Below are 22,399 nucleotides of genomic sequence, written 5' to 3' on the forward strand. Positions count from 1 at the left end.
TGTAAAAAGGGTTCAGCTTGGAGTGACAGACATTCCTCCTGAACAACAATGGAAATACTGTCTTACAGCTTGTATGTTGTCCCATCAATTAGAAAAGAATAGAGAAATATGCAAATTCTCGAGTGGCCATAGTGAGAACATGTCCCATATACTGCGTCACCTCCGTAGCGAGCGTGTTACAAATGAATGAGTATGTAAATTAGTCCTCATCTGAAAGAACTGACCACAGTATCAATTGCAAAACACCCCCTTTCATAAAGCATTTTAAGAAAAGATAGTTGAGGGAGGCAAGCTCAAGAGGAAGGGGATATATATACACTCACCGGCAGATCTGCGTTGTATGGCAGAAACCAACACAACATTGTAAGAGCAGTTATCCTCCAGTTAGAAAAGAAAAGAGAGTTGAAAAGAAAAAATTTCTGTTTCCCTAGACAAGTAGTTTCCAGAGTGGATACATTTATTTTTTAAATGTGAATCATCACCCTTCAACCCACATATGATACTTATAATTTCTAAAAATTAAGCCTGCCTGAGAGAACTGCAATCTCCTTAATTCATACGCCTCAACCCCTCAATGCAGATCCTCAGAATTTCATGCTTTATATATACAGAAAAGGGTTCTGGAAAGAGGAACCTGTACCAGTCCAGAAAGGAAAACAGTTCCTTGTATCTTTTGGATTGACTGAGATAAAATAAAGCAACTTCTCTCATTTTACATCAAACACTAGATCTAAAATAACATTCCTAACAAGGACTAGGCAGCTCTGATTTGTACTTCCCTCTCTACTACGACACTGTACTGAAACCAGTAACATTAACCTCAGTGTAAACTACTTTCACACATGCCAAACGCTGCATTTTCCTCATTACCTGAGAAAAAAATACAAAATGTAAATGAGTGATCTGAATGAAAGTTTCTAAGTCTTAAAGATCCCATTTTTCAAAAACAATCAATTAGATAAAGAAAAATTATCAAATACTCTAAGCATTATTTTTCAGACTCCTAAGACTGTAAAAAGTCTTTGTATAAAAAAAAGTACTTCAACGAAATACATATACAATACAAACTAATGAACTGCTTTAGAAATCCTTAAAATCTTAAACATTTAATCCAGAAGTATACATAAATTTCAGTAAGAGTGAAAAATATTACAAATAAAAATAACTGACAATCCCACCATGTTAACTTAGCGTACAGTACTGGATTTACAACGTGTGCAGGAAAATGAACACTGAGGTCACGTAAGTAAGTGGTAATATTTCAAAGGACATTAAATACTTGCTTTTCATACTTTCTGGGGTGGGGTTTGGCTTTGTAATAAATATGTAATAAATATCTGTAGTACTTTGTACATGTTGAACATTTATCTTTCTCCATTTGAAAGTCCTTCTCCAGAGTCATAATGTCTCAGAGGCATCCCCGAGGGTGGGGAGTTGGGACGTTGCAGCAAGTCCATTAACAAAGCAATCTTATTATCTATGTGCTCCTGGAGTTTATATATTCGCTGATCAATGTAGTCTGTAAGTTTCTTTTCCATCAGTTCCAAATTTTTAGAAAGAATCTTTTCCAAATAGGAACAAACAGGTTGCTCTTCTACTCTGAAAATAAATTTTAAAAAATATTATGACAATTTTCCCTCGTATTATAACAACCAAAATACACTACAATAAAGCAGCCAATACACATTGCTGAAATTTGTCTCCACAACTACATTCTGTCTCCTTCCAACATATTTCCAGGTTCTTGACGCATACAATCTCGAATGCTCAAAGCATTATTGCTGCAGTTCTTTAAATATTTAAGCATAAACTGAAACTAAGAATATGAAGATGACAGAATTTCTACCCTCAAAAACAAGTCTTTAGATACAAAGGGTCTTTCTTTTTGGTTTTGCATTCCGAATCAAAAGCAATCTTGCTTTTTCTTTAAGGTCTTTGTATGTCTTCCAACTCCTTCCCCAAGCATTTTAAGTTTTCTCTTTTCTTCATCCAAACAACTTTCTAAAGCATTGGAAGGACAAAGACAGTGAATTTCAGAGCGTGGTCCACAAAACCCTAGGATCTCCTCATATTTTCCTGGCAGTTCCATGAGGTCAAAACTATTTTTTTATAACAACACTAAGTTATCTCAACATGAATTGTACAATAAATGTACAATGAATTATCCAGAGGCCACACCATGCGTAATGTCATTACTTTGATGACTAATCGCTATCTGGTTGTATATTCTGTTTCCTAGAATTCTTTAAGGTAGCAGGTTTAGAGTATAGATAAATGTTTTTCTCAGAGTAACTCAGTTTGTTCTCAGTATTTCTACTGTGGTCTTACTAGCTATATTGAGTTATACATGCTATAAGGCCACATATAGCTTCCCTAGTGGCTCACAGGGTAAAGCGTTTGCCTGCAATGCAGGTAGACCTGGGTTTGATCCCTGGGTCAGGAAGAGCCTCTGGAGAAGGAAATGGCAACCCACTCCAGTACCTTTGCCTGGAAAATCCCATGGACGGAGGAGCAGGTAGGCTACAGTCCATGGGGTCGCAAAGAGTTGGACACGACTGAGTGACTTCACTTCACTTCACTTAAGGCAACATATATGAAACTACAACCCAAAGTCAACACAGTTTTACATACATTTGAAACAATACCATTCTCATTAAACTTTCTAAAAAGAAAATATGGTATTTTTTCAAAAAGATATTTGTTACTATGTAATGGGTTTGTTATTTCTAAACTAATAAATATTTTTATATAGCCTACATAAATACAAGTTCTTTGGAGTGCTCAATTATTTTTAAGAGGGTAAAGACCATAAATTTCGAGAACCACTACTCTAGAATTTAGTGGTTTCTAGTACTCATGCATGGATGAGAGAGTTGGACCGTAAAGAAGGCTGAGCGCCAAGGAACTGATGCTTTCAAACTGTGGTGCTGGAGAAGAGAGTCCTTTGGACTACAAGGAGATCAAACCAGTCAAACCTAAAGGAAATCAACCCTGAATATTCACTGGAAGGACTGATGCTGAAGCTGAAGCTCCAATACTTTGGCCGCCTGATGCGAAGGGCCGACTCATTGGAAAAAGATCCTGATGCTGGGAAAGAATGAAGGCAGGAGAAGGGAATGACAGAGAATGACATGGCTGGATGGCATCACCGACTCAATGGACATGAGTCTGAGCCAGCTCCGGGAGATGGTGAAGGACAGGGAAGCCTGGCGTGCTGCAGTCGATGGGGTCGCAGAGAGTCAAACAACAATGACTGAACAACAACGCTCTAGAATATAAAGAAGCTTTTTATTGTTCTCTTTATTTTCTTCTTTTTTAAAAAAATATATATTTATTTAAAAATTTTTAATATAAATTTATTTAATCTTTATTTTCAAATAACTATAGATTCATAGGAAGTAAAGACACTGTATTTGTCCAGTACCCTTCATCCAGTGGTCCTGGTCTTTACTTCTTACCTAACTATGGAATGATATCCAGACCAGGCATTTGATGTCAGTACAGTGTGTGTATGCCATTCTATCACACGTACACACATTCATGTAAATACCACCACAATCAAGAGACAGAACTATCCCTTAACTATAGTGAGCTCCCTCTTGCCACCCTTTCACTGCCACATCCACTTCCCTCATCTCCTCCATCCCGAGCCCCTGGGAGTCGCCTACAGTGTCCATCTGTACCATGACAACATTACACAAATGGACCCATGTAGCTCACCTCTTGAGACTCTCTTTTGTAGATCAGCATAATGCCTTTGCCCGACAACCAAACTGTTGCGTGTGTCGATAGGCCATTCCTTTTTATGCTGATAGCATCCCATGATACGGATATACCAGGGTTAACTGAACCATTCATCAACTTTAAGACACACTGGTTGCTTACAGTTTTGGGCTTTTACAAATAAAGCTTCTATGAACAACTGTGTATTCATTTTTATGTGGACAAAAATTCCTGGGGGACTTCCCTGGTGGTACAACAGATAGGAGTCCACCTTACAACTTAGGGGACATGGGTTCAATCCCTGGTCGGGGAAGATTCCACATGCCACAGAGCAACTAATGAGACGTCTGTGCCAAGCAACGAAGAGCAGCCGCTGCTCGCCACAGCTCAAGAAAGCCCACGAGCACCAATGAAGACCTAGCGCAACCAAAAATAAATTAATTTTAAAAAAAAAGAAGTTTTCATTTCCCTGGGATAAATGTTCAGGAGTATGATTTCTGAGCCACATGGTAACAACATGTTTAGCTATGAGACACTCCAAACATTTTTTAAAGTGGCTGTACCACTTTAAGTCCCCATGAGCAATGTATGAGAGATCGAATTTCTCATTGGTATTTGGTTTTGTCACCATTTTTAAACTTTTTATTTTAACCATTTGAATAACTGTATAGTGGTATCTTGTGTCTTGTGGTTTTAATGTGCCCTTCCTTAATAGCCATGAGGTCAAAAATAGCTCATCTTTTCATAAGCTTATTTGCTTTGTACATCTTATTTGGTATAAATCTCTCTCTATGGTCTTTTGCCCATGTTCTAATTGGACTTTTTTTATGTTGAGTTTTCAGCACTCTTTATATTTTAGATGTAAGTCATTTGTTGGATTTGTAATCTGAAAATATTTTTTTCCCACTCTGGAACTTGTATTTTATTCCTCCTAGAAGAGTCTTTCACAGAGCAAAAGTTCTAATATTTTCATGGAGGTCAAACATTGTTGGTGTCTTGTCTAGGTTCCCAAAGACTGTCTCCTGTGGAGTATTAGAAAACTTCCATAGCTTCATGTTTGACACTTACGGCTCTGATCCATTCTGAGTGAAGTTTTGTATAAGGTACAAGGTTTGGGTCATAGTTCACTTTTCGCTCTTTGGATATCCATCTGCTCCAGCACCATGAGTTAGAAAGACTCTTCTTCCTTCACTGAACTGCTGTTGCACCTCTGGCAACACTCAGTTGAGCACACCTGTGCAGGTCTATCTCTGAACCCTCTATTGGGCTCCACTGACCCCGTGTCTGCCCCTCCGCCATCACTGACCTGCCTTGATACTCTCGCTGTAGAAGACTCAACACTGGAAGAGGGACTCCTCCCACTCCATCCTTCTTCCTCAAGGTTGTCTTAGCTATTCTTCCTCTTTTGCTTTTCATAGAATTTTTAAAATAATCTATGTTCATGTCTACAAAATATTGTGGTGAAATTTTAGTATGTATTACATTAAACCTTCATATCAATGGGGAGAACTGACAACTTTACTGTGTTAGAAATTCAATTTGTAATTTAACAGTTACCAGGAAAGAAACAATTCAGGTCCAACTGGTTTCACTGGAGACTTCCATCAATACCAAACATCATACGAAAGAAATCACATCAATTTTACACAATCTCTTCTAAAATACAGAACTCAAAAAAAAGTAGAATTCATTTTATGAGACCAGTATCACCCTCATAATATAAAACCAGACAAACAGTAAAAGATAAATACAGACTAGGATCTCCAATGAATTCTATGTAAGAGTACTTGACAAAATATTAGCAAATCAGTTCTAGCATTGTATAAAAAAGAATCAGACACCACAATCAAGTGGGATCTACTCTAGGTATGCTAGGCAGGTTCAGTTTTTGAAACTAATGTAATTCACCATATGAAGAGATTACTGAAGAAAATTCATGATCATATAAGTGGCCATAGGAAAAATACTTGACAAAATCGTGTATCCCCCTATGATGAAAGAAATTCTGATAACCAGGAACTAAGAAACACTAAGCTTCAGAGGCCCTAAGCAATCTGACTTCTCTCCACCTTTTATATAGTCTTTGTGTGTTTGCTGTATTATATCCAGGGATTTTTTTATTGTTAATAGGGAGGATCTGAGAGAACTGGAGACATTCCAGCTCAGCAGGAATCAGAAAAGTGGAAGTGGAAGTCGTTCAGTCGTGTCCGACTCTTTGCGACCCTATGGACTCAGTTCATGGAATTTTCCAGGCCAGAACACTGGAGTGAGTAGCCTATCCCTTCTCCAGCGGATCTTTTCGACCCAGGAATTGAACCAGGGTCTCCTGCACTGCAGGCAGATTCTTCACCAACTGAGCTATCAGGGAAGTGTAGTTTTTAAATGTTTAGGTTTTTTCTTCCTTTGCATTTTAGTATTTGTTTGTTTTGCCATGTCACAAGTTAACACTGATAAAGACTATCAACAATTAAAAAACAATTACATTTCCTTGTTCTTCCCAAGTAAGAACCCCCATTTGTTTCAATAACTTACTAAACTCCTCATATTTCAATGCTATTAAATACATTAAGAAAATTTCAACCAATACAATGACCTCATTTGAGATGTAAAAAAAGTCTAAATCAAAAGACTGAAACTGTAAGGTAAAATAGTTAAGTCAGAACCATGGCTGAAGCCCTGAGTTCCCATCTAGTGCAGTATTTGGAAACATTCCATCTATCTAGAGGATGGTATGTGCATGCTCAGTCATGCCCAGCTCTTTGCAGCCTCATGGACTGTGGCCCAGCAGGCTCCTCTGTCCATGGAATTTTCCAGGCAAGAATACTGGAGTGGGTTGCCATTTCCTAGTCCAGGGGATCTTCCCGACTCAGGGATTGAACCTGCATCTCTTGTGTCTCCTGCACATACTAAACACTTAACTACCCCTCAATCAAAGCAGGAGTGGAAAAAATTGGAATTACAAGATCAGAGAATAAGGGCCTGTACACTATTAACAATGACAAGCTGACAAATGTTTAGATGACTCCAAAATCAGCCCAGGTCACACAGGATCTACAAAGAAAATCCGTTGTAATGGTTCATTTCATACAATCAGGCAAACAGTGTACACATCATGGCTACCACAGCTCCTCTCCTTTCATACAGGTAACTCTACTCCAACTCCTGTCTGCTGCTTACACTCCTCCCACCAAATGCCTAAGAAGTGCTCAGCACCTCCAATTTACACACTTCTTTCAAAGCAACGCATTATACTCTGCAGGATATTTCTTTCCTCTATTTCTATCTGTGTCAATGGTGAAAAGTCAAAGCTTCTACAGTTCTCTCCGGAAACAATTTCAGGCAGAAGCTACTGAAACAAGCCTCTTTCCTCCACCTGCCTCCACACCCTCCCCCACACCCCACCTCGACCACATGGGTCTAAACACTTACGTGACACCCCCAGCGCCTCCGCCAGGCTTGGTGATGCTGTCCTGCCACTTGGTGCCGGGTCCCACCCGGAGATGGCTCACCTGGCCACACAAATTCTGCAGAAGAGGCAGCAACTCGGAGTTAGGTATGTGTGAGCTGTCACTTGCTTTCTTTGATAAGAAAGAAGATACTGCATTCTTGAGATCATTCTCAAGAAGAGAATGGCTTTGCGGCACAATTTTACACTCTTGGAGGCTGCTCATACTTCCTCCACCAGCTGGCTGCAGACTTTCCTCAGTGTTAGCCTCCGAGTCTTCAGTCACGTTTCCAGATGTCAGTCCAGTCCTGAAAGGAAAAGGTGTGGAGGATGACTTGTCGAAGGCTCCCACAGTAGACGAGGACTGCAGCCCCATCACGTGCTTGTGTCCCGTGTTTCCCAGTATTGACTGCAGCTGCTCTCCGATGGCAACACAATTCTAAGGAAGGCAGATAAGGAAACAGCAGGAGCATTAATGATAATGACAGCTAACTCTGGAGTAACCTAGAGTCAGGCAAAGTGCCATCTTCCATCTGAGCCTCAGAACGTTCACATGGAGTAGGCTACAGCCACTGTCCCAATATTAAGGAGAAAAGACTAAAGCTAACCCGGCCAAAGCAACACAGCCGTCCGTGGCAGAACTAGGACTGGAACTCCAGACACCCAGCTCCAGAGTCAGGGTTTCTAGTCATTTCAGCATAGTTTTGCTAAGGAAAATCTTCAAATAAATACAAGCTTACTTAGTAAAAATGCACAGGCATATTTTAATGTTTCCACTACAAAGGCCTTCTTAATCTATGGTATTTTCCAATGAGTCACAATAATTGGTAATTTTCCCAGAATTAAAAACCATCCGCCCACTGTCACAAATGTAGGCCACCCTAAGGATATGCAATTTGTTTTCACTGGAAGATAGACTAGACAGTTACTTGCTTAAAGTCTGATGTTCTACTTATATACTTAAAGTCTGAATACTTTTGTGACATTTTCAATTATTAAAATGAGCTACGTTGGGGCCATGTCTACTGTAATAATTTGTAGGGTAATGGTTATGTTCTGTGGCCTCAGCTCAGTAGGCTATATTACTTCCTGAGAAGACTGGTTCACACCTGTTAGGTTACAGTTGCCTCCAGAGAGGCGTGCTCTTCATAGGAATGCTTCATAGGAATGCATGCTCTTCCTCAATGTTTCCACAAGAGAAAAGCAAAACTACCTCCAGCCTAGCTAACTGTTACATCACATGGCTCAACCCTAAATTCTAAGCCCAGAACTCTACTAGAAATTCTCTTTTATTAACTTATCTGTTTGTTTATTTATTTTGTTGCACTCTACCACATGAGGGATCTTAATTCTGCAACCAAGGTTCAAACCCATGCCCCCTGCAGGTGGAAGCTTGAAGTCTTAACCACTGGACCACCAGGGAAGTCCTAGAGATTCTTATCAGGGGATATCATCTCATAGTTAATACTGTTCAATGCCTTGTAAGAGAGACTAAGAAAAGTATTATTATTCAAGATCAGGTGAAGACACTCGATCCATAAATTTTCTGGATATACTAAAAAATGATCCTTGGATAAACTTAGCCCAGAACTCATTCATTCAACAAATATTTACCAGAAATCTACTCTGTGTTAGGTAGTTTCAGGCCCTGGAAATAAGACAGTGAAAAGCAAACACAAATTTGTATATATACTCCCAGAATTCTGAAAAATTAAATATTTATCTCTGAACATCTTAAGGGATTTGCTTTAACTTTTTAATCACCTTGAAAAAAAAAGGACAAAGAGAATCTTTTTATTTTTTAAGATGACAAGGTAAACAGTGAAAAATCTTAGAATAACTGAATATATTTTCTTTGAGAAAATGGCCCAGAGCTTTCACTCAGATAACTTTAAATGACAAACATATGTCAGGCACTATCAGACAGAATTCTTACTCAGTTATTTTAAACCGCTGAAGCAAAAACAAATCAAAGTCAGCACATGTGAACTCCAAATACAAGGAAATAAGAAACCACTTTAATAAAACTTTTCAGGAAACAAGGAACCACAAGGCACAGGTGAAGCAAGGAGAGGCCAGGAAGCTGCTCCCAGGCCCTTCCTCTCCCCTCAGGACAGGCTCTGCCCCAAAGAACACATGCAGGCTCCCGATAATGTGCGTGGCTCCACCCCTTACACAGAAGGAGGGGTTCTGATCATGAAACACCCCTCCTCAGCACTCAACAGATACTTACAGAGCTTATGCGACACTTCTCAGAAAGACCGTCCGTGGATTACTTGTTTGCAAACAAAAGCAATTCCAGAGAACCAGGTATATCCCATGAGAATTATTCCATAAATATAGTCTTCCCATAGAAATAGGATATTTATTAGCATGTTTAAAAGAAGATTTCACAGGATCTCCTTTCTTCCTCAGGGTGTTTCCCAAATGCCCCCACAGGTAAGGATTTAGCATATGCATATAAGGGGAAACAAGTTACAGTAACATGTGCTGCTGGTTGGAGGACTTGCATTTCTGGATGAGACAAAGCTACAAAGACACACACCAAGCTTGAGAGTAAGGTAAGAGCTGGGCAAGCACTCCTATGATTTACCTAATGCACTTCTGAACTGACATAAATTCATGATGAAGAAAGCATATTGTTTGGGGAATTAAATAAACAAGCAAAAGAAGAAGAAGAAAAAAAAAAACCCTTAAAGACATGGCCAAAAAAACACCTGAAACTTTGGCATCATTTCTTTTCCAAAGATAAGCTTTTAAAACATAAGTATCAGTCATGAAATGATTTTTTTTAATTCATTAATCCTCTTGAATGTTTCCAAAATATTTCACACGCAGAAGTTACTTCTGTTTCTAAATTTTTGATCTCTATGTCCACTGGATCTTTCCCCTTAAACATTTGTTCTTAAAATACACTATGCATAGGGCTCATCTGGTGTTGCTGGTTAGAAATAGTTGAGTCCTGGATCACACCCTCAGGGTTGTAGGTCACAACTGAGAGCCAGTGTTCTGTCTTTATAAGCATTCCAAGGGATTCTGATACAGGCAGGTTCCTTATCTCTAGCCTTCCTGAAACAACCTACTTTAACCTGGCTACCTCCACATTCCAACTACCTTCTAATCCCTCAGAATCTGGTTTCCATCTCCTCACTCTTCAAGTTGACCCATTAAGGATCTGCTGCGAAAGAAGCTGAGTTGATAATCAAGGAACATATACATCAGACTCATAAATAAGACAGATCAGACTCCTGTCTGCACAAAGCTTATATTTTAATGAGATAAACAGAGCACTATATATACCTGTATATATGTGTGTGTGTATATAAAACAACAAAAATAATGAAGAAAGCTATGATGAAAATACGATACAGATAGTACAGGAAAGTCTAATCTAAACAACAAAAATAATGAAGAAAGCCATGATGAAAATATGATACAGATAGTGCAGGAAAGTCTAATCAGTGTGGCTGGTGAACGTCTCGCTCAAGATGGAACATTTAAGATGAGGCTGAAAGAACAAGAAAAGGGCAGACTTGCTAAGATCAAGAAGAGGGGATTCTGGCCAAAGAGAACAGTTAAGAGTGCAGAGGTCCTGAGGTGGGAGCACAGGTGGATATCTGGGGAACACACACCTCAGGATGTCTAAAGACGAGCATCTGAGACGTGACAGGAGATGGTGTTGAGGAGGGAACGACGGCCCAGATCTGAGATGACAGGGTGAGGAATCTGGATTAACTCTGGGGTGAGGGGAAGCAGTTTGGGGACATTACACAGGGGAAGTCAAGTCTGATGGACCCTCTGAGATCATCCTGGTTGCTCTGTGGAGAGGGAGCACTGGAGCAGGAGCACCTGTCAGGAACCTCCTGAGCTATGCAGGTGAGATCACTGTACCAGAGAACAGAGAGGATGGACTCTGTTCTTTTGGAAGCTCTCCTTTCCGAGGTTTCCAAGATCATCACCAGCTCTCCTGTTCTCCTATGTTTGCCCATCCTGCCAATGATACTCCTACTAAATTAATGTCGGCAAATCTCGCAAAGTTATGTGACATTTTTATTTGTATTATTTGATTTAAACTTTCACATTCATCCTATGATCTCAGCAGCAATGCTAGATTGTAAACAATTACCTTTTAGATTATAAACATGAAGAAGTTTATCCTTAAATAGAGGAAGCAATGCTAAATAATGCTAAATAGTGAACACTGTCAGCATTGAATTCAGGTCTCCTGACATCAGAGTTGGACTATAAAGAAAGCTGAGTGCCAAAGAACTGATGCTTTTGAACTGTGGTATTGGAGAAGACTCTTGAGAGTCCCTTAGACTGAAGGGAGATCCAACCAATCCATTCTAAAGGAGATTGGTCCTGGGTGTTCACTGGAAGGACTGATGTTGAAGCTGAAACTCCAATACTTTGGCCACCTGATGCCAAGAGCTGACTCACTGGAAAAGACCCTGATGCTGGGAAAGATTGAGGGCAGGAGGAGAAGGGGAAGACAAAGGATGAGATGGTTGGATGGCATCACTGACTCAATAGACATGGGTTTGGGTGGACTCTGGGAGTTGGTGATGGACAGAGAAGCCTGGCGTGCTGCGGTTCATGGGGTCACAAAGAGTCAGACACGACTGAGCGACTGAACTGAGCTGACATCACATCTCTGCTACTCTAAATAGTGGCTCCTGCTCTCCGCTCCTCGCCCCTCTCCGTGTGCTCTGAGAAAACGCAGCTGCTCACCCATGGTCTTCCCTCCTGGCCCCGGTCTCTCCCCTCACCACCTTCTCTGTCATCTACTAGGGATGCTCCCACCCCTCTGTGTTTCCGAAGGCTTACAACGTCACCCCAGGAACGTGGTATTGACATAAAAAACTCAATACTCCCAAATTAAACTACTTTTTTTCCCCCCAAGTCACTCCCTCCCTTGTGTTCCCTGTGTACTACTGGCATCACCATCTTCAAAAGTTTGGTTTCATGTTTGATTCTATTTTTCTCCCCAAAACCCCATACAAGTTACTGTCAAGTCCCAATGGTTCCACTGTTGTAGTATCTCACAACCCAGCACTATGGTCCTCCTTCAAGTTTAGACCCTCTTAACCCTCATCTTGACAAGAAATAACACAGAGATCCTTTCCTTCCTGCAGTCTCACTTTCTACTGACTCCTCATCTTACACGTAATAGTGAACTAGAGTTAATTAAAAAGCAGGTAAAACACGCCCACAAGCTTCATAAGAGCATTCAAAATCCTCTATGATCTGGCCCTAGTCTACCTGAAGCTTCCCCTACCGCTTCTTCACTCCAGAAAAATGAACTTCTATCCATTTCCTAGCTACATTATACTCCTTCCAGGACTGAAGATTTAATTCATACTGCTCTCTCTCTCTCAAGTTGCAGCCCTCCAAATTCACATGCCTAATCCCACCTACGTAGTCCCCTAATAAGACCACAGAGACCTTTAGGGACAGGCCATAGAGTAATTCACCTTGGAACCTTCTGTAGTAACGAGAACAGAGCATCATTCACGAAGAAGGGGCTAAGTAAATACTTGCTGAATGAATAAATGAGTGAATTCATAGAAAATTATGAAGTCTGTAATAGAAATATTTTATTTGTAAGGGCATAAGGCTACAGAATGTTACTTTTAGAAAAGTTAGCAAAGATAACAGTCATATCAATAACAATAGTTAAATGGAAAAGATTTATGTCACCACATGTCCTAATAAAAAGCTATTATTTAAAGAACTGTAATGGTTTCTGGAAAGAAATCCATTCCTACTCACCTGCTGCTGGAATCTCACCATATTCATCAACTGCTGAGCTCCAGGTGATAACTTTGACCCCATGGACTCCATGATGGTTTGGACCTTCTCCAGGTCTATCCTTGAGCCTAGAGCGGGAGAGCCTGCTGAAGAAGGTGCCGAGACTGGCCTTACGTGTACCACAACTTTACTGATGAACACACAGTTCTTTTCACCAAAGGAGAGCAGCTATTATAACAAAAAAGATCACCAAAATTAATAGTAATAAAACAACCATTATTTAAGGTCATTTCTTATTACCACTGAAGAAAGAAGCATTCAAGAATCTAAAAATTAAATTCAAGTACATTTTTAAGTTGTCTCTAGAATAGTCAAAGCCAAGAAAAGATTCAAAAGACTAAGGAAAATGTAAAAAGTCTTTTTTAAGTAAAAGATTACATATAAATGTTTTATTTAATAATTTTTTTTTGTTTAAGGAATTAAAGATAAACTGTATCAATCTGAGATCTTACCATCCTGAAACATGCTATATCATTTAATGCAAAAGAAGACTGTCCAGGATCCCATGCAAAATGTTTGTGAAGTGCTAAATATAACTCAGTATTTTAGAATTAAAACCATACAGAATATTAAGACAACCTAAAATTCTGAAAGAGATAGGAATACCAGACCACCTAACCTGCCTCTTGAGAAATCTGTATGCAGGTCAAGAAGCAACAGTCAGAACTGGACATGGAACAACAGACTAGGTCCAAATAGGAAAAGGAGGACGTCAAGGCTGTATATTGTCAACCTGCTTATTTAACTTCTATGCAAAGTACATCATGAGAAACACTGGAATGGAAGAAGCACAAGCTGGAATCAAGATTGCCAGGAGAAATATCAGTAACCTCACATATGCAGATGACACCACCCTTACGGCAGAAAGTGAAGAGGAGCTAAAAAGCCTCTTGATGAAAGTGAAAGAGAAGAGCGAAAAAGTTGGCTTAAAGCTCAACAAAACAAAGATCATGGCATCTGATCCCATCACTTCATGGGAAATAGATGGGGAAACAGTAGAAACAGTGTCAGACTTTATTTTTTTGGGCTCCAAAATCACTGCAGATGGTGACTGCAGCCATGAAATTAAAACACGCTTACTCTTTGGAAGAAAAGTTATGACCAACCTAGATAGTATATTCAAAAGCAGAGACATTACTTTGCCGACTAAGGTCCGCCTAGTCAAGGCTATGGTTTTTCCTGTGGTCATGTATGGATGTGAGAGTTGGACTGTGAAGAAGGCTGAGTGCCAAAGAATTGATGCTTTTGAATTGTGGTGTTGGAGAAGACTCTTGAGAGTCCCTTGGACTGCAAGGAGATTCAACCAGTCCATTCTGAAGGAGATCAACCCTGGGATTTCTTCGGAAGGAATGATGCTAAAGCTGAAGCTCCAGTACTTTGGCTACCTCATGCGAAGAGTTGACTCACTGGAAAAGACCCTGATGTTGGGAGGGATTGGGGGCAGGAGGAGAAGGGGACGACAGAGGATGAGATGGCTAGATGGCATCACGGACTCAATGGACGTGAGTCTGAGTGAACTCCAGGAGTTGGTGATGGACAGGGAGGCCTGGCATGCTGTAATTCATGGGGTTGCAAAGAGTCGGACACGACTGAGCGACTGAACTGAACTGAACTGAAGAGATCTCAATAGTTTACACATGAAAAATGAGTGCATGGTGATTTTCTAATTTATCAATAGAGTCAATAAAGGTCAATCTTTGAGCCTAGTTCTTCTGGCTTCTGTCCCAGGAGCTATTCAGTGCTCTATGCTGCCTCATCTTGTACATGCTTCTAAACCAAGATGTTTCCTGTGTGCTGTAGGACTGCAAAGTAGCAAAGTGGAAAGCAAACAGGATCTAGAATCAGAAAGACCTGAGTTCAGTGAGGGCTGTGCCTGAGTGACCCTGGGCAGATGCCAAACTTGAGCCAGGGGTAAAATCAGTTCACATGGTTGTTATAAGGATTGTGCATTAAAATGTCTAGTGTATATCACTGAGTGAGTGCTCAGAGATACACGTCAGTAACTATCATTTAACTTTCACAAACTATTGAAGGTACCACTGGCCCAGGAGAGGCCTTCATACAAACCCAGAGATTTTCCTAAATGAAACTCTCTGCACTCCCTGGTGCTTCCACAGCAGTTACAAACCCCATTCATCTTCAGAGACAACAAACCCATACATCACACAAAGACACAGGTGAATACAGACTCATGATCTAAAAACTTAGTGTGGCACCAAAGATGTGACTGTCATCAGCAAGTAAGTACCTCATGAAATGTATACACCCACATGTCAACATGCATATTATGCTTTTCAACCCCCAAGCCTTTCTCACTAGTGAATGTTGTACCTATTTTGCACACTTAATCTACCTGTCTTGCCAGTATAATATGAGCAACATTCCAGTTTATTTCATAACTGCCACTTCCTAAATGCCTAATACAGCAGCCGGTATCTATAAGCACTCTAATATGTGTAAAGAGCCTCTTGATGAAAGTGAAAAAGGAGAGTGAAAAGTTGGCTTAAAGCTCAACATTAAGAAAACTAAGATCATAGCATCCAGTCTCATCACTTCATGGCAAAGAGATGGGGAATCAGTGGAAACAATGGCTGATTTTATTTTTCTGGGCTCCAGAATCACAGCAGATGGTGACTGCAGCCATAAAATTAAAAGACGCTTACTCCTTGGAAGGAAAGTTACGATCAACCTAGATAGCATATTACAAAGCAGAGACATTACTTTGCCAACAAAGGCCTGTCTAGTCAAGGCTATGGTTTTCCCAGTGGTCATGTATGGATGTGAGAGGTGGGACTATAAAGAAAGCTGAGTGCCAAAGAACTGATGCTTTCGAACTGTGGTGTTAGGGAAGACTCTTGAGAGTCCCTTGGACTGTTAGGAGATCCAACCACCCATTCTAAAGGAGATTGGTCCTGGGTGTTCATTGGAAGGACTGATGTTGAAGCTGAAATTCCAATACTTTTGGCCACCTGATGCAAAGAGCTGACTCATGTGAAAAGACCCTGATGCTGGGAAAGATTGAGCGCAGGAGGAAAAGGGGATGACAGAGGATGAGATGGTTGGATGGCATCACCGACTCAATGGACGTGGGTTTGGGTGGACTCCGGGAGTTGGTGATGGACAGGGAAGCCTGGAGTACTGCGGTTCATAGGGTCACAGAGTCAGACACAACTGAGTGACTGAACTGAATATGTGTTGGATGAATGCATCACTTTATTAAAATGACTTTAGAAGCCATTAGTGTATATACCTAAACAACATCTTGGGATAATCAGTTCTGTGCTCCTCTGTAAGTAATAATCAGCACAGAATTTTAAAGATAAAAATAATCCAAGAATTTTCTTTAGTTCTCAATTATTACCCATAAAGTAGGTCCCAAAAGATGAAGAAACTTGCCCAAGGTTACTTCTTTAGTCAGCAAGAGACTCACTTAATAGTCAAGGCTTATCATTTCCAGCTCAGTACCCTTCCTCTAGATCTGATGACATCAGTAAAGTTTACCTTGATAAAATTTTTCATGCTGATGACACCAGTCTAAACTCCTTTAACTCTGTGATGCCCTTGTCTGAAATTTCTGTGTCCAACACTGCTATACTAACAAAAGTACATTGACATGACCATAGGAAATAAATGATCAAATTTTAAAAGAAGAATGTTGATAATATTTTAGAAAAGAATTTCTTTTTACATGTTTACTAAGTATTTTTGAAATAAAACCAGGGACCACACAGAACTAACCACATTATCAATTTATGGAAATAAATATATCTATATATTAGAAAAGCAACTGTAGTTTTACATTGGCTAAAATTTAGGAATGACTTACCTTTATTTTACAAGCATGTGTGGAAGACTCCAATTTTAGATATTTTTTGTACAAAGTAATCTTTTCATGTTCACTAAAAATAGAAAAGAACTGATTTATTAAAAATTTCATACATTATCACTAAGAAGAGTTATACTTAAAAATAAAGGTCTCCAGGACAATATTTTAATCCTCAGATTCAGTTTTCCTGGTGAGGCATGAACAGTAGAGACTTCCTACTGAATAGCACTAGATATGAAGACAACATCTGCCACTTACTAATTATAGGAGAAAATTAAATTAGATATCCAATGTATACTCATGTAGCACTGAGCATATTTTAAAGCTCAACAACATATTGTCATACACAATACACACAGTGCATAAAACAGCTCATACTTTGACTCATATTAAAGAAAGGTTAGAACAGAATCTTCATAAAAAATTGGGGGGAAAAAATCAAAAAGTCTAATAATGGGTTAAAGCTTGGCAGTACAGAACAGTCTTGAGCTCATGCACTATTGGTAACAGCATCCTACAAGAAAATGTTCAAAGTTCCAGGCTGAGTGACAAAGTGATTTTTGGAAAACAGATTCCTTGTGAGTTAAAGAAAACAAATGAGAAACTTACCAGAACTTCATTTTCATCAAACTTTTTCCCAAACTAGCTATGATCTTTTACCAACTTCTCTTTCTTCCATTAGCTCTCCATTTCCACATTCATACACACAATTAGGCTGATCCAGACTATCTTTAAGATCCCTAAAGGTCTAAACTTCTAGGTCTGCTGGTATGTTTTTATCTTTTCTTCCCTAGTAACCAATGTCAGAGAATCAACAAATACTGCAAAAGCTCAAGAAAATAAAACACTACTTCAGAAGAACACTTCCACATGCATAAGGCACAAACCTGTTATCCAGAACATTACAAACATTCTTGCCCCTACTGGTTCCACAGTACTCCTCTCCTAAGTACACTTCCATATTTCTTGCTGAACTTAAAATGCCAATAGAAACGATTTCTTCACCTCCATGAGGGTCACATCTCAGGTAAAGGAAGCAGGGGTTTTCATCTTGGTTGTTCAGGTTCCTTTTCAAAATCACATGATCCTGGCTGAAAAGAAAATGAAGACTATTATGTAGTTTTATAGTGCTTCCCTCGTGGCTCAGATGGTAAAAAATCTGCCTGCGACGCAGGAGACCTAGTTTCGATCCTTGGGTTGGGAAGATCCCTTGGAGAAGGGAATGGCAACCCACTCCAACATCCTTGCCTGGAAAATCCCATGGACAGGGGAGCCTGGTGGGCTACAGTACACGGAGTGACAAAGAGTCAGACACTTTGTCCGACATTGTCCAACACTGACTGAGTGACTAACACACACACACAGCTCTGAATACTCATTGAAAGGACTGATGCTGAAGCTGAAGCTTCAATACTTTGGCCACCTGATGTGAAAAGCTGATTCATTAGAAAAGACCCTGATGATGGGAAAGATTGAAGGCAGAAGGTTGAGATGGTTGGGTGGCATCATTGATTCAATGGACATGAGTTTGAGCAAGCTCCAGTAGACAGTGATGGCAGGGAAGACTGGCCTGCTGCAGCCCATGGAGTTGAAAAGAGTCGGACACAACTGAGCGACTGAATGACAACATGCAGTATTATAGTCAGCTGTCATTAACAGTCATTAACCCCTTAATGGGCCACAGGGGTTGACATGTTATCCAATTAATTGATATTTGCATTTGGAGTCCAAGCACCCTGTAAAGCACTGATCAAATAAATGCTCAATACATAAATCATGACGAAATGATACTTTAGACTAGAGGGCTCTCCACTCTATTTCCCCCTGGACTTCTATCTACACTGTAAGCGACTTCCTGAAAACTGCCTGACCAGTTAATGAAGTGTACTTACTGGTCGGCTACTGTGAATTCAAAAACTGTTCAGAAGTGGGGGGAGGGGGTTGTGGGCAGGTACAGAATAAAGGGGAAAAGTGTGCCATTTTCAAAATTAAACTGATGGAAGATTTTTCCACATTTGGATTTTTTTTAAGGCCTATTTTAGCCCACGGGCTTCCCAGCTGGTTCAGCGGTAAAGCATCCTTTACAAATGCAGGAGACAACGAGAGACGCGGTTCGATCATCCCAGGGTGGGGGAAGATCCCCTGAAGGAGGAGACGGCAACCCACTCCAGTATTCTAAACTGGGCAATCCCTAGGACAGAGGAGCCTGGCGGGCTACTGTCCATAGGGTCACGGGTCGCCAAGAGTCAAGGCGACTCGACTGAAGGACTTTGCATGCATGCATTGGTAGACAGGTTTTTGTTTCAGGATAAAAGGCCGGTTCTGATCCCGACAAGGGGCCCCAGGAGCCGACGAGATGGACTCAAGAACGGTGTGTGTGAAACGCTGTCTCCCGCTCACCGGCCCCCCGCCCCCAACATTCACACCCGAGTCCCCTCAGCTTTCCCGCGGACGCCCCTCTGTCCTCCCGCCACCCGGGCCCCGCCCTTTCGCCCTCGCCGCCCGCACAGCCCCGTCACCAGCTCGGCTCCGCTTCGGGCGCAGACCCTCTCCCCTCAGGGTCCCCGGCTCCCCTCGCGGCTCCCCCAGGAGCGCGACTCTGTCCCCGAGCACAACCCAGGCCCAGCCGGCCCAGCGCACCCCGAGGCGGGCGGCGCCAGCAGCTCCTCCCAGTCGGCGTCCCGGGCGCCGAGACCAGCCCGGGTGAGACGGAGACTCTGGGCCAAGGCTCCGCACGCGGCATCCCAGGAAGAAGCCAGGGTCAGGCGGCGGGTCAGCGACCCGTGTACGGTCTCGGTCTCCATTCGGCCACCCACGGACCAGGCCGGCTCCGGAACCTCTCTTTATAGCTCTTTAATTTGCGCCAGATCGAGGGAAGGTGAAGGAACAGGGCAACTTCCGGCTCGGCCCCCGGCAAACCTGAGAGCGGCCGCAGTTCCCCGTTGTCTGGAAACCAGCTACGGCCGACTCTCATACGCGCGCCGGCCGGATTTGGCAGCGGGGTTCAAAAGCACTGGGCCGCGGTGGGGTGGCTCGCGGGAAGCTCCAGATTAGAGCATGCGCCCTGACGCACATGGGCCACCCTCTGGGCTTTGCGCAGGCGCAGTGCGGTGGTCACGCACCCCGCCCCCGCCCCCCAGCCTTTACTTGACTTTAGGTTCATTCCCTCAGTCGTGGCCCATTCTTTGAGACCCAGGGACTGCAGCATGCCAGGCTTCCCTGTCCATCACCAACTCCCGGAGCTTGCTCAAACTCATGTCCATCCAGTCGGTGATACCATCCAACCATCTCATCCTCCGTTGTCCCCTTCTGCTTCTGCCTTCAATCTTTCCCAGCATCAGGGTCTTTACCAATGAGTCAGTTCCTCACATCAGGTGACCAAAGTATTGGAACTTCAGCTTCAGTCCTTCCAATGAATATTCAGGACTGATTTCCTTTAGGATTGATTGGTTTGATCTCCTTGCAGTCCAAGGGACTCTCAAGAGTCTTCTCCAATACCACAGTTCAAAAGCATCAATTCTTCAGTGCTCAACTTTCTTTAGAGTCCAACTCTCATATCCACAGATGACTATTGGAAAAGCCATATCTGACTAGACGAACCTTTGTCAGCAAAGTAATGTCTCTGCTTTTAATGTGCTGTCTAGGTTGGTCATAGCTTTTCTTCCAAGGAGCAAATGTCTTTTAATTTCATGGCTGCATTCACCATCTGCAGTCATTTTGGAGCCCAAGAAAATAAAGTCTGTCACTGTTTCCATTGTTTCCCCATCTATTTGCCATGAAGTGATTGGGACCAGATGGCATGATCTTAGTGTTTTGAATGGAGTTCTAAGCCAGCTTTTTCATTCTCTTCTCTCACCTTCATCAAGAGGCTTTTTAGTTCCTCTTCACTTTTTGCCATAAGGGTGGTGTCATCTGCATATCTGAGGTTATTGATATTTCTCCCTGCAATTTCGATTCCAGCTAGTATTTCATCTAGCCCAGCATTTCACTTGATGTACTGTGCATATAAGTTAAATAAGCAGGGTGGCAATACACAGCCCTGATGTACTCCTTTCCCTCTTTGGAACCAGTCCATTGTTCCATGTCCAGTTCTAACTGTTGCTTCTTGACCTGCACACAGATTTACCAGGAGGCAGGTAAGATGGGCTGGTATTCCCATCTTTTAAGAATTTTCCACAGTTTGTTGTGATCCACACAGTCAAAGGCTTTAGCATAGTCAATGAAGCAGTAGTAGGTGTTTTTCTGGAATTCTCTTGCTTTTTCTATGATCCAATGGATGTTGGCAATTTGATCTCTGGTACCTCTGCCTTTTCTAAATCCATCTTGAATATCTGAAAGTTCACAGTTCACACACTGTTTAAGCCTGGCTTGGAGAATTTTGAGCATTACTTTACTAGTGTGTGAGATGAGTGCAATTGTGCAGTAGTTTGAGCATTCGTTGGCACTGCCTTTCTTTGGGATTGGAATGAAAATTGACCTTTTCCAGTCCTGTGGCCACTGCTGAGTTTTCCAAATTTGCTGTCATATTGAGTGCATCTAGTCCACAGCATTGTCTTTTAGGATTTGAAGTAGTTCAGCTGGAATTCCATCACCTCCACTAGCTTTGTTACTAGTGACGCTTCCTAAAGCCCATTTGACTTCACCCCAGGATGTCTGGCTCTAAGTGAATGATCACATCATCGTGGTTATCTGGGTCATGAAGATCTTTTTTGTATAGGTCTTCTGTGTATTTTTGCCACCTCTTCTTAATATCTTCTGCTTCTGTTAAGTCCATACCATTTCTGTCCTTTATTGTGCTCATCTTTGCATGAAATGTTCCCTTGGTATATCTAATTTTCTTTAAAAGATCTCTAGTCTTTCTCATTTTTTTTTTTCTCTATTTCTTTGCATTGGTCACTGAGGAAGGCTTTCTTATCTCTCCTTGCTATTCTTTGGAACTCTGCATCCAAATGGGTAATCTCTCCTTTTCTCCTTTGCCTTTATTTAGCGTCTCTTCTTTTCACAGCTATTTCTAAAGCCTCCTCATACAACCATTTTGCCTTTTTGTTTTTTTCTTGGGGATGGTCCTGATCACTGCTTTCTGTACATTGTCACAAACCTATGTCCAGAATTCTTCAGGCACTCTATCAGATCTATTCCCTTGAATCTATGTCACTTCCACTGTATAATCATAAGGGATGTGATTTAGGTCATACCTGAATGGTGTAGTGGTTTTCCCTACTTTCTTCAATTTAAGTCTGAATTTGGCAATAAGGAGTTCATGATCTGAGCCACAGTCAGCTCTACTAGAGAATAGAATAAACGTCTTAGTTAATCTCAGCAATTACAGGTGAGATTCTGGAGAGTTATGAACAATGCCATGCTGTCCAGGTCGTGTTTGAGTTAAGGTAAAGTAGTTTAAGGTCTTTTTAAGTGAAAATCTGTTTGTGAATAGAAAGGGGTTCCAGAAGGCTTAGCTCTAGGAATTAGAAAGAAATTAAAGAAAGAAATTTACTCTTTGGCTAAAGTTTTTCCACAGACAAAAAGCTGGCTGAGGATATGGTGGGCAAAGACCGTGGGGTTCTGCTTCATTTCAGGGAGAGGTGAATAGGTAG

The 22,399-nt window shown here is 41.3% G+C and overlaps 1 protein-coding gene across 3 annotated transcripts; it reads right to left on the bottom strand.

Annotated features, from left to right (window-relative positions):
- Positions 1-439: 439 nt before the first annotated feature.
- Positions 440-20,586, bottom strand: LOC138427455 (ATPase PAAT-like). Of its 3 annotated transcripts, XR_011252013.1 has the most exons (7): positions 19,446-20,586; positions 17,693-17,896; positions 16,806-16,878; positions 12,941-13,147; positions 7,153-7,607; positions 5,030-5,168; positions 440-1,599 (listed from the first exon to the last, which is right to left on the bottom strand). XR_011252013.1 is itself a non-coding variant. In XM_069566782.1 (6 exons), exons 1-6 carry the CDS (start codon positions 19,607-19,609, stop codon positions 1,552-1,554), a joined length of 1,146 nt encoding a protein of 381 aa, XP_069422883.1. In that variant the 5' UTR covers positions 19,610-20,586; the 3' UTR covers positions 440-1,551. The 3 variants fall into 3 exon arrangements, 2 of the variants coding, with proteins under 2 accessions (XP_069422883.1, XP_069422882.1); XM_069566782.1 differs by lacking the exon at positions 5,030-5,168 and having other exon boundaries at positions 440-1,594; XM_069566781.1 differs by lacking the exon at positions 5,030-5,168.
- Between the last annotated feature and the right edge of the window lie 1,813 nt (positions 20,587-22,399).

This window comes from Ovis canadensis, chromosome 22 (assembly GCF_042477335.2).
Source record: "Ovis canadensis isolate MfBH-ARS-UI-01 breed Bighorn chromosome 22, ARS-UI_OviCan_v2, whole genome shotgun sequence".
Taxonomy (NCBI): Eukaryota; Metazoa; Chordata; class Mammalia; order Artiodactyla; family Bovidae; genus Ovis; species Ovis canadensis.

Excerpts from the sequence above, each read along its gene's own strand:
- LOC138427455 (XM_069566781.1), bottom strand. The coding sequence starts at position 19,609 with ATGGAGACCGAGACCGTACACGGGTCGCTGACCCGCCGCCTGACCCTG. Across the intron at positions 13,148-16,805 it reads CACATGCTTGTAAAATAAAG|CTGCTCTCCTTTGGTGAAAA; the intron begins GTAAGTCATTCC and ends TTGTTATAATAG. Across the intron at positions 1,600-7,152 it reads GGAGGCGCTGGGGGTGTCAC|AGTAGAAGAGCAACCTGTTT; the intron begins GTAAGTGTTTAG and ends ATTTATTTTCAG.